We start from the raw sequence: 12226 nt of genomic DNA on the forward strand, positions 1-12226 counted from the left end.
TACTGACAGGGCCCATTCAGCATAATGAGTACTTTTACTTTCTGATACTTGAATTAGATTTTGTTGCCAATACTTCTTTAAAAAATAAAACTTTAAGTGACATTCAAAGACTGCATTGTTCACAAAATTAAAATTGTTTTAAAAAAAAAATCGGTTTTATATATCCTACTCTTTCTCTAAGCACATCAAATCACAATCCCAGTGCCAGTTTAAAGAAAAGAAAAAATCCCCACAGCTCTCGGGTCTGCAGTCAGGCAAATTAAATGAGCAGTTTTTAAATTTCTGAGCTCCTCGCTGTGTGGGAACATTCAGCAATGGCACAGCATGTCAAACCATGTCAAGTGTTACAGTTCCTTTCCTGTTTCAGGGGGGAAAAAAATATCACCCCAGAGATGAATTAACTAAAAAGGCTTGTCTTCAGACCCCTTCCTAAAATGATTAACCCTTCTAGAGAGCATTATTGAGTTCTGAGTGGTTGTGCTTTCTCATTGCCTGTAATTGTTCTTTTTTTTCTGTTGTTGCCTTCATCAGTCTCTCTCCTCATTATATGAAAAGAAGGGAAAAATGGCTGAATAGAGGAGGGAGATTTTCCCACAGTCACTCAACTCAGAAAAATCCGCCATTGTGGTCAGTTTCCCATCCCAGTGCCCTGCTGCACAGTCCGCCGCGGTCTGAGGGACAATGCTCTTATAATTGAGTGACCGTTCTTTCTCTGGTTTGAAAAATAAATTATGGAGAACACAGTTAAATGTAGCTACAAATTAGTCCAATCTGCAGGTAGCCATGTCTGATTGTTCCTAATTTGACTGCAGATATAATTTAGAGTGAAAATCCTGAGCAATATAATGTACAATAGCTTTTTTTTTAGTTGTATCCTCGGCTTATTGTGTAGTTAGTGTAGCTACACGTATAATTATGCTCATTTGAGTGAGTACAGCCAGAAGATCATTCATCTTGTATTTCACCAATTACTGAAAGGCTGATCTATAGTATGAGCCATGTACCAGTGAGCCTTTTTAACTCTTAATGAGAACAAAGTGACATTATTATGCTGACACCTCTTCTTATAATATCATCATTACCTGCAACATCCTGCATTTATTTTACAGTAATAGGGGCCAAGCAGGGCAAATGTATTTGATGTAGCTCAATTCATACACAGGGCAGTTTCAAAGTGCTTTACATGCATTCAATGTAATAAAAGCAAACCTTAAAACAGTGAATAAAAGAACATATAAACTAATTCAGAGTCAATCCAGATATACATTTTTTTGAAAGACAAAAAAATAGAGGAATTAAAGAAAAATAAAAGTGATAAACGTGACATTAATAACAGGAATTTAAACTTACTTTTCAAGGTTATAGAGATGAGGCACACATTTGATTCTCTGGTAATTTGTTCCATAGCAAGTTACTGGTTACTTTGCAGATCAAGATTTTACAATAAAAAAATAAGAAAGAAGAAGTTTAGAAAATATGATTATTTATGAATTAAACTACTTAAGAGTAATAATAGTAATCGTAATCATCTAATAACATACCTTTATATAATGTTATATGTCATACTGTAACACTTGTGCAAAAGGAGTACTTTTATGTTTGATGTTTAGATATATAGATAGATATACTGTAGCTATCTATATAGACTTTATTGATCCTCAAAGGGAAATTGAGGTATTACAGCAGCAATTTACATACATCACAAAAAAGGTGCATCATTCACACAAAAGACATGTATGAAAAACACTGTATTTACAAATCTCTATATAAAAGTACATACCAACTACTTTACACTAGATGAGCAGCAATCTATAGTGCAACATAAAATTACTATAAAATACTTAACAACAAATAAAAATTAAAATGATCACATTGAAAGTATTCCTATTAACAATAAAAAAAAAAAACAGCAGCAGATAAAGCCAAACATAGAAACATAATTTTTTCTTTAAACAGGGTTTATTTCTGAATTTTTTCAATAAAACTCTGACAATCCACTGCACAAACATGTTTGGACTGATAGATATCCTGCCCCCCCCCCCCATTACAATTCCCAGAGGGCACTCAACAAAAAAAACAAAAAACAAGTGTACAAAAATAAATAAATACACACAAATATAGAAATAAAATAAAATAGTCATAGTTAAAAAAAATAATAATAATAAATAAATAAAATAATAATAATGATAATAATAAAGAAATCATAAATAAATAATGATAAATTGTTAAGATAAGATAATATAAGATATGATAGAACTTTTATTAAACCCGAAGGAAATTCTTGTGCCAGAGATTGCTCAAAAATACAACAAAATTACAACAAGTTCAAGTGTATAAAATACAAGTGTATAAAATAAAAAAGTACTATTTCTAGCACCAGTGCCTAATAGAATAACAATTAAGTAAGATACATTTAGTAAAATTTGTAAATAAGATAAGTAAAATAAAAAAGGTAAAGTAAGCTAACAAACAGAAAAAATATTAATATTCCACATATTGGACATTAATATTGCACACAATGAACAGTGATATTGCACATGAAAATGTAAAAAGTAGTATTGCACATGATATTAATATTATATTTGTACTCAGTGTCCGGTGTTTTTAGATGTCTTGGACAGTGATAAATATAGAAAGCTTAAAAGCAATGCCGAATAGAGCCAAATAAAGTGAATTAAGTTATTATTAAATTGCATTATATAAAACTATAAATCTAAAGTAATAAGTAGTATACTGTAGTATACTGTTTAATTCTGACCCTCACATCAAGGGTTGTGACGTGTACGCATGCGTGTTAGCTCCTACAATCACGTGGTCTCATTCCAGCCAATCAGCGGTCAGTATTCTGCAGCTGATCAAGTCCTCCAGCTGTTTGGACCTTAATGGCGGAGACAATGAAGCTGAGTGGACACCACGCTCCTCCTAATGAAGCCAGCTACAGGGACTGCATGTGTGCGGTACTGAAGCTGTTGTCAGACTTCGGCAAAGAGGTTTGTTTGACATTGTTTTGAGCCCTCATGTAGCTCCGAGAGACGTTTCTTTTCGTCCTTTTGGCGTGTTGTTAGCCAGCTAGCATGCTAATGTTTTTAGCATCCAGGTGTAACTTAGCAGGACTGCTTAGAGATGATCAACTTTCAAGCGGTTTTGCAGCAAGTTGCAGCAAAGTAACCGTGCTAGATGAATGTAGTTTTATTGTTAACCAGCTCATAGGTATCTACATGTTCAGACGTGGCGAAACCAGCCACTTAGCCTCATTTACAATCTCTTAATTACACTTAACTCTGTTTAAATGTTTACTGTTTATTTGTTTTGCACAATTTAAGACTATACTATATATTCTATGATATGAGCTATTAGAGGAGAAGTGAGAAAAGGGGTAGGGAAATATGTTTTAATTCTACCTACTCCTTTTCATACACTAATACTGTTGTTTTGTTTATTATTTTGTATCTGTTTTTATTTATTTTATGTTCAAAATAAAGTAATTCATTCATTCATTCTATACAACAAAAAAAACAAAAATGAATAATATACAGTGCAGGAAGAGGCAAAAAAAACCCCACTGGGCTTATCTGAAGCCTCCACCTAGAGACAAGATTAATATAAAGAAATAATATGACAACGTAATAAACTCTATAAGCCTTTTTCATGGAAGACACTTTGACTAGTCACAGTTGGAAAAGCACAGGTGCAAATAATGAAATGAAATTAATGTCTGAATTCCACTCAGCTGCTTCAGAGCCATCGTTTTAACACCTGTGCTTCTACTATGATGAGTCAAATGTCTGCTCTAGCTCATCCCTGCAACGTGTATTTAACAGTTTACACACTGCAGTTCTACATGTATAAATCTCTTATACCTACTCAACCTTCATCATGTACATGAACTATATCTTTTTTTTTTTTTTTTTTTACAATTATGGCTCTGAATAAAGATTTATCTCCCTGATAAATAATTTTGTTTGTATAATTTAGGAGGAAAAAAAGTCAGTCACACATGTTCCCAGAGCCCAAGTTAATGTTTTCAACTTGCTTGTTTTGTCTGACCAACAGTCCACAACCCAAAGATATTCAATTTAAAATGATATAGCAGAAATACTCACTAGTAAATACTGCACATGATTGAAGAAGCTGGTACCATCAAATAATTGTCTTTTTCCCCTTGAAAAGTGACTAAATTATTAAACCCTAATCCTAATGGATTATCAAAATAATCGCTGATTTATTTTCAACTCATCGACTAATCAACTAAGTGACTTACAATTATGATAAACATTGAATCTGCTTTACACTAATGTCAAGGGAAGTGTAGCCTCACTTTGTCTTTTTTTTTTTTTAAATCCAGCTCAAATTAAGTGATGCTGCTCTCAGAATAGAAGTCAACATCGATGCTGTGGATCTTCCATCATCTCCAGATGCTCGTGTGTACAGCTGTTTGCAGAAACACATCACTAAATTACAGGTGAAGTGGCTACATTTTGTTAAATTGCATGATTTTATCTTGTTAATACTAAAAGGGTTTGCTGACATACTTTTGAATTGATGACCAATACATATTATTTGAGAAGGCACAAGGCTATTTTATAATGTATAATACCCTTTTATGCTTGTTAGTAAGGGTTTTTAATTTAAAAAATATTATTTGTGCATTGATGCAATATTATTTCTGCCCCAACTGTTTATGTAGGCTGTTTCAGAAAGCTTGAAGACACAGTTGGATGCTCATAGTGATGCATCATCTACAAAAGACACCACATCAGACGATGCCGTCACCTCATCGTCCCTCAAAGAGCAGACGACTGCACTGTCTGAGCACCATCCTCCCAGCCCAGAAGCTGCAGAAAGCAAGGCGGCGGCTGATGACATCATGGTTCAGATCAGAGCCAGGAAGTCAGAGGTTGGTCTCCGTCAGCAGATCTGTCAGCTGTTCTGGCAGTGACATTTTTAGAGCCCTCTTTACTCTCTGTCAAGCAAATGAATAATCATAAGTAATTGCTCCCAAGGATGTGCACATGACGTGCCGCAGTGAAGCAAATGTTTGATGGAGATCTGATAAGCCGAGTTCAGCGGAGAATAAGGGGTCCTTTAGTGCTGTGGTTGGGTAGAACAGACCCACATTGCTGGAGGGCTTTGAGAGAGGGCCAGGTCCTTGATGGATTATGAAGTGGATGCTCATTACTCTGAGATTGCATGTGGATGAAGGACAAGAGGCCCCATTCTGTTGTGCATTTATTTTGGTAGCCGAGCAAACAGTATTCATATTCCATCATGTGCTGATGGCAAGCAATTCAACTTTTTTGGCTACCTGGAATAATTTCCTACTACATTTCTCATTCCATGTAAATTACTGTTTGCCCCAGATCATTACACTCATTGCATTCTTGACACCTATCAATAGCTCATCAATCCTTTGTATCTTATTATCTGTGTCGTCTCTCCTTTGTAACCCTAGATTGAGCGAAGAATATCTGCATTTATGGAACGCAAGCAGATGGAGATCAATGAAAACAATGTACGCGAGTTTTGCAACGTGATCGACTGCAATCAGGGTGAGAATGGGAGAGAGGTTGGGGGGCAGGGTGGAGAGGGAGCCTGCACACAGATTGCCAATGTTTGGGAGAGAGCTGATTTCCACAGGCGAGAGGTCAGGCTGAACTGCTCCAAGAGTGGGGCTGAAGTAGCTAACACACTCGGCCTCAAAACACAACCAGCTCCGTCCAGAAAAACATGAGACAGAGGGCATTTTTTAAAATTCAAAGCCTATGTGACACACCAGTTCAGGACACACTGATGGTAATTTTAATTTAAGCGATGTATATAAAATGTTTCTAATCACTTTTAATTACATTTTTAAATTACATTCTAAAATTATTTTTCTCTTCTGTAGAAAACAGCTGTGCCAGAACAGATGCAGTTTTCACTCCTTATCCAGGTTTTAAAAGCCACGTGAAAGGTAAGAAAATAAACGTTTTCCACACATGTCGGTGTGACCTTTTAACAGGTTTATTTTTACGAACTGTAACCATCATTTTTGAAAGTGTACATGTCATTTTTTAAAAGTCAAAGGTCCATAATCCTTAAAATTGTTAAAAAATGACTTGACAAATGACTAGAATTATTTATCTTTTTTGGTTTATATAATACAATTAGATTCAAATGTCACTCTACAGTACATTATGTGTCATGACAATAATCTGTTTTGGGGTCAGCTTGATGGAAGAAATCCTGAACAGATTCATCACTGTAAATTAATCTAAATTACTTAACAAATGTCAGGGGTTTTGAAGGACCCCTCTATACATCTGCATGCTTTGTACATGGCCTTAGACCATTCTGATAACTAGTCTCTGGTTAATATAATTGCTTCTGTTTATGTGCTATGCTCCTTGACTGGCTAGTTACACGGGTGGTAAACACTTACGGACCCCAGACTCGTGGTGGGGGAGGCCAAGGAGAGGCTGGGGATCAGCAGAGGGGGCCGATGGCAAGAGACTGCGGAAATGCAGCGATAGAAGAACGACTTTACAACATCGAGACTCACCTGAAACTCCCACGAGGTCAGAGAAGGACAAAGACACAATGTGTCTCACTGTATGTTGTTTGAAAGGCTCACATTTCAATACAGATAATTTTAGATTAAACTCTATAACAGATGTTTATTTGCAACTAAACTGAAATTTTTGCCTTTTTTTTAGAAAAAGTCTGTTTTAATTGCTATCAATCTATCATTACAATGCATAGGAAATGTAACACATTGAAATGTGATTATGAAGGCATTGCAGGCTGTATCCAAAGTAGGGCTCTCACAATATCAGATTTTCACAACACAATTATTGTGGCCAAAAGAATTCACTAACTATTATTATTATTATTATTATTATTTACACAATGTGTATTATTAACATAATATCAATATTACATTTTTTAAATATCATAGTCATCGTCAATACCTGTTTATCGCGACACCCCTAATGCAAAGTATAATTTATCTGGAATAGTTCACTTGTGGTGAATAACATAAGAAGTCAATGTTTTAAAAATAAGCCAGTTGATTAGTTTTACCTGATATAAACAGTGGGACATTTTTAACTAAGCCACCTTTTATAATGACCCTGCTACTCTTTTACACTTATCCACACACCTTACTCACAATCTCCATCCACATTTTTGGAATTTGTCATGTAAAATTATCATTATTAAGACTTTTTAAACAAGTGTTTTATTCCTTTTTAGCTGGTCCAGTTCCATTGAGTGTGTACCAGAGACTAAAGAAGCTGGAGGATCGTATCCTGGAGTTGGAGGGACTCTCACCGGAGTACTTTCAGTCCACGGTGAGTGTTGTGGCTTTGAAGTAGATACATGAAAAGCACTTAATGTTTATTAGTCAGTGTTCATACACAGGCCTTTTTGGACTAATGTGCTATTTTAAACTTTCTGTTTAACTTAATTTGCAAATATATAATCACGTTACTAAAAGTCATAGATATACTCTTCAGACAATGACTCACACTATGGACGAGAAGCTCTCGCAAAAGCATTTTTTGTTCGTCACGCTCTCCATCAGTTCGGGCATTTAATGTGTATGATGCCTAAATTGTCATGTCGGATATTGGTTTGCTGTAGGCCAAATCATTTCAAAATGAAATCTACTTACTGAGAGGAGTTTGTGGGTGATGCTAATGGAGTTTCCCCTCATATTCCCCAATACTTCAACACGTTTCCCTCCTCGAGTTACACTTAAGCTGATTTGAATAAAAAATGCAACGTGTGTGGTTAGATTTTCTTTCATTTTTAGGTCACTGCAGATAGCGCACTCGAGAAATTATTACTTTTTACTACACCATGCTTTTTTAGAAAAGCACAGACTCAAAAGATGGCAGTAGGTAATTCATTGGACTTCATATAGAAGCTGATAGACTTCAGCAGAGTCACACAGACTCTTAATTCCCCCATCGTGAAGGAGTCTGTCCAGCGTGTGTTTAGTTATGTGAGTGCTTAAGATGCTGCATGTCTCTTCACACTGGTATCTCTCAGCACAGCATGCTGCTTCTGTGAGTATGCTGCTCTCCATTTGCTTTTGACTCACTGCATGTTTGTGTGAGCAGAGCAAGAGATGTCGAGTGTCTTTGAATAAACTGATGGGATCTTTTATATTCGGAGTACCACTTTTTTTTTTTTTTTTTTTGGCAATTTCTGAAAATACTGTAGTTTGGTGTTTGCTGAAGAGCTGCACACAGTTGGCCCTCGATTTCAGGAACAACATTTTAACACTGAACAGTAAAGGAGGCTCCTTAACAAATTCCTGCAGCAGCTTAATAATAAACAATTCCACAAGGTTTTACAGTTGCAATCAAAGATGTGGAGTAAAAACGCATTTCTCAGAGCAGGTCTTACACACATGCCATGTAACCATGGTATCCCTTGTTCAAGTCTGACAGAGGACATTGTCACATGTTGTTCCCCGCTTATCTCTCTTCCCATGTTTACCGTCTCTAGCTATTGTCAAAATATCCAATAAAGGCAAAATAACATTAAAAAAATAACCTTAAAATTAATTTAATACTAGGGTGTCAATTGATCAAAATATTTAATCGCATGATTGTCCATGATTAATCGCACATTTTTTATCTGTTCAAAATGTACCTAAAAGGGAGATTTGTCAAGTATTTAATATTTGTATCAACATGGGAGTGGGCAAATATATATACTTAATGCAAATGTATGTAAATATTTATAATTGGAAATCAATTAACAACATAAAACAATGATAAATATTGTCCAGAAACCCTCACAGGTACTGCATTTAGCAGAAAACATATGCTCAAATCATAACATGGCAAACTGAAGCCCAACAGGCAACAACAGCTGTCAGTGTGTCAGTGTGCTGACTTGACTATGACTTGCCCCAAACTGCATGTGATTATCATAAAGTGGGCATGTCTGTAAAGGGGAGACTCGTGGGAACTCAGGAACTCTTTGAAAATAGCCATGCCATTTTTTCCTCGCTAAAATTTTGCGCAAATTTTGAGCGTTATTTAGCCTCCTCCGCGAAAAGCTAGTATGCCAGTATCTTAACTCTAGCTTTAAGACTGAGCCCGTTACAACCTCCAAAAGACAGATTGCGTTAAAGAAATTAGTGACGTTAAAAATGATTTTGTGTTAAGATGTTATCGTATTAAATTTGACAGCCCTAAAAATTACCTTAAAATGAAATGACAACATATTGTATATACTGTGCCTGCTGTTCTTTGCTAATAACAGTTCACCTCTTTGTATGTCATTAAGTGGATATTAGAAAACTCCAAGCCTAAGTTTTGTTTTTTCTTTCCACTGTATTGTGTCTCTGTCTCTGAGTAAATTCTTTTCAGTCCTTGAGGTGAAGTAAGACGGGGAACAGACAAGTACCTCAGTATGCTTCTCAAAGCTCGAGCCAGTTTAGAAATTGTACCAATTAAAAAGGTCTAATGTGTATTTTTTTTTTTGTAGAGTCACCTGCACAAGCGACCAAAGCCATCCCCTGCTCAGGTTAGTAATTGTTTTGTTTCCTTTCACTGCACGCTGTAAGTGGGGGTTAAGTTTTTTTTTTTTGTGATCGATTGATCAGTTTTTTTTCTTACTTTGTCTTTCAGGCCTGTAGTCTGACAGAGTTAGACGAGAAGATCAGTGCAGTGAAAGCGGCACTATTGAAGAGGGTGAATGAATTCTCACCTGGATATGGAACAGAGTGTCCACTGTAACATCCCCACACACTAACACTCCTAACACACTGTGTCTGTTAATGCATCATTGGTTTCCTTTTGTGTTCCTCACCTCTTCATTAGCACCGCTCTCACAATATGATATCAAAAATACGGAAACATTTCATATGAGCTTCATTTTACGGCCAGAAAAATTGTATTCCTTAAAATACTTTTGTAGTTAAATCAAGGGTGCTCCGATCAGGTTTTTTGGGGTCGATCACAGAGCGCTGGAAGCAGAATCGGTTTATGCAATCACGGGGTCTATTTCAAGAATTCAAGAGCAGGCAAATAAATATTGTAAACGTTTTCATTTCAAAATATTTGCGGAATCTGATCAGCTCTTCTGATCTCTTATAGAGACCACCGACCGATCAAACTATTTACAACGAATATCGGCCGATAAATCGATGACCGATTGATCGGAGCACCCTTATGTGATTATAATTGTTCTGTAAATAAAGATTTTTTCTTTCATGTAAACTTGGGACTTGTAATTTAATCATAAGCTTAAAGGCAGAGTTGGTAATCTTGAGAAACTAGCAAGAGTACACTAGACATTTTTAATATGATCCCACCTGAAAAACGTACTCCAGTGAAAGTAGCCAGCAGCACTAGCTCCAAAAGTCCCTAAATCTTGTGAGAAAGTCACCAAAGTTGGCAACACGGTCATAAATAAGTCAGTGTATTATGTCATGAAAAAGTCATGGTATAGTATGCCATAAAGAGTCATAGTATGTCATACAGACATTTTTATGACATACTATACTTTTTTATTTTTTACATTTTTATGACGTGACTTTTTTATGATGTACTATGATGACTTTTATGACTCTTATTACACACTATACTAAGACTTTCTTGACATTTTTTTGACACACTATACTATGACTTTTTTTTTTTTACTTTTATGATATACTATAGTAGGACCTTTTTGACATTTGTCTGACATACTATGCTATGACTTTTTAAACTTTTTTTGTGACATACTATGACTTTTTTATGGCATACTATAACTTTTTTACATTTTTATGACATTGTAGACTGTGATTCTTTTGACATTTTTATGACATAGTATACTGTGACTTTTATGGACTTGTTATACTATGACTTTTATTTGGTTTTTATGACATACTATACTATGTCTTCTACATTTTGATGACATACTACTATTATGACTTTTATGATGTACTATACTATAACTTTTTCAGACTTTTTTATGACAAACTACTATGACTTTTTACATTTTATGATATACTATGACTTTTTATGACATACTATACCATTACTTTTTTTTTAGATTTTTTTTCTTGACATACTACTATGACTATTTTATGACTATACTATACTTACTATACTATGACTTTTTAAGATGTACTATACTATGTCTTTTTTGACACACTATACTACAACTTTTTTTTTTTGACTTTTCTGACGTACTATACTAGGACCTTTTTGACATTCGTCTGATGCTATAACTTTTTTAAATACTACTATACTATGACTTTTTAGACTTTTTTTTAATGGCATACTGACTTATGGCATACTATACAATGACCCTTTCAGACTATTTTATTGCATACTATATTATAACTTTTTTGAGATCCCTATTTTTCACATTTTTTTTACATTTTTATGATGTAGTATACTGTGAATCTTTTGAAATTTTTACGACAGAGTACCATAACTATACTATGTCATAAAAGTCATACTGTGATTTTTATAGCATACGGTACTATGACTTTTTTATTACCTACTACACTGACTTTTGTGACATACTATAGTATGCCTTTTTTGATATACTGTACTATTACTTTTTTTTTTTAAAAACCTTTCTATGGCAAACTATACTATGGTTTTTTTTTCTTACATTTTATGACATACTATACTATGACTTTTACAGACTTTTTTATGACAAACTATACTATGACTTGACATTTTAACTACACACTGACTTTTTCAAATATTTTTGACATACTGTGCCTTTCTTTTAGACTTTTGTATGACATACTGACTGCTATATTTTTATGCCCTACTGTACTGAGGTTATTTTATAACATTTTCACGACATACTACTCTGACTACTACTGACTTTTTTTGACTTGTCATAGTATAGTATGTCTTAAAAATGTCAAAGTCATAGTACAATAACATGCCATAAGGAATGTCAGAAAAAATGAGTCGGTATATATTAGATTAAACATTAATGAATGAAATGCAGTTTACTATCTAATCAGAAGTGCAAAAAGCTGAGTAATGTACAGAGTATATACAAAATGAAATATAGAATAAGGGGTATAAATACACTAGATATATACATTATGAGCAGTATGGACAGGATTAACAGTGTGTAATAAATATGGTAATATACAGTATGAGCAGTTAAAGTTAAAGTAGGCAGTGCAAGTATAATTATAACATTTTATAGTGCAGTGTAATTATTAGTAACAGACTATTATGGACAGAATCTACAGCTAGAGGTATGATAT

General features: G+C 34.6%; 1 protein-coding gene across 1 annotated transcript; it reads left to right on the top strand.

Annotated features, from left to right (window-relative positions):
- Positions 1-2831: 2831 nt before the first annotated feature.
- On the top strand, positions 2832-10220 carry LOC119474999 (MAP3K12 binding inhibitory protein 1). Its single transcript, XM_037747427.1, has 9 exons — positions 2832-2990; positions 4346-4462; positions 4688-4897; positions 5453-5549; positions 5888-5953; positions 6399-6557; positions 7234-7331; positions 9487-9525; positions 9630-10220. The coding sequence occupies exons 1-9, from the start codon at positions 2883-2885 to the stop codon at positions 9735-9737; spliced, it is 1002 nt and encodes a 333-aa protein (XP_037603355.1). The 5' UTR covers positions 2832-2882; the 3' UTR covers positions 9738-10220.
- The last annotated feature ends 2006 nt before the right edge of the window (positions 10221-12226 follow it).

Source organism: Sebastes umbrosus, chromosome 16 (genome assembly GCF_015220745.1).
Source record: "Sebastes umbrosus isolate fSebUmb1 chromosome 16, fSebUmb1.pri, whole genome shotgun sequence".
In the NCBI taxonomy this organism is placed as follows: domain Eukaryota; kingdom Metazoa; phylum Chordata; class Actinopteri; order Perciformes; family Sebastidae; genus Sebastes; species Sebastes umbrosus.

Bases quoted from the DNA above. Each gene is read 5' to 3' on its own strand.
- LOC119474999 (XM_037747427.1), top strand. From the start codon at position 2,883: ATGGCGGAGACAATGAAGCTGAGTGGACACCACGCTCCTCCTAATGAA. The intron at 2,991-4,345 runs GTTTGTTTGACA...TTTTAAATCCAG, and splicing joins TGTCAGACTTCGGCAAAGAG to CTCAAATTAAGTGATGCTGC. The intron at 6,558-7,233 runs GTCAGAGAAGGA...ATTCCTTTTTAG, and splicing joins TCACCTGAAACTCCCACGAG to CTGGTCCAGTTCCATTGAGT.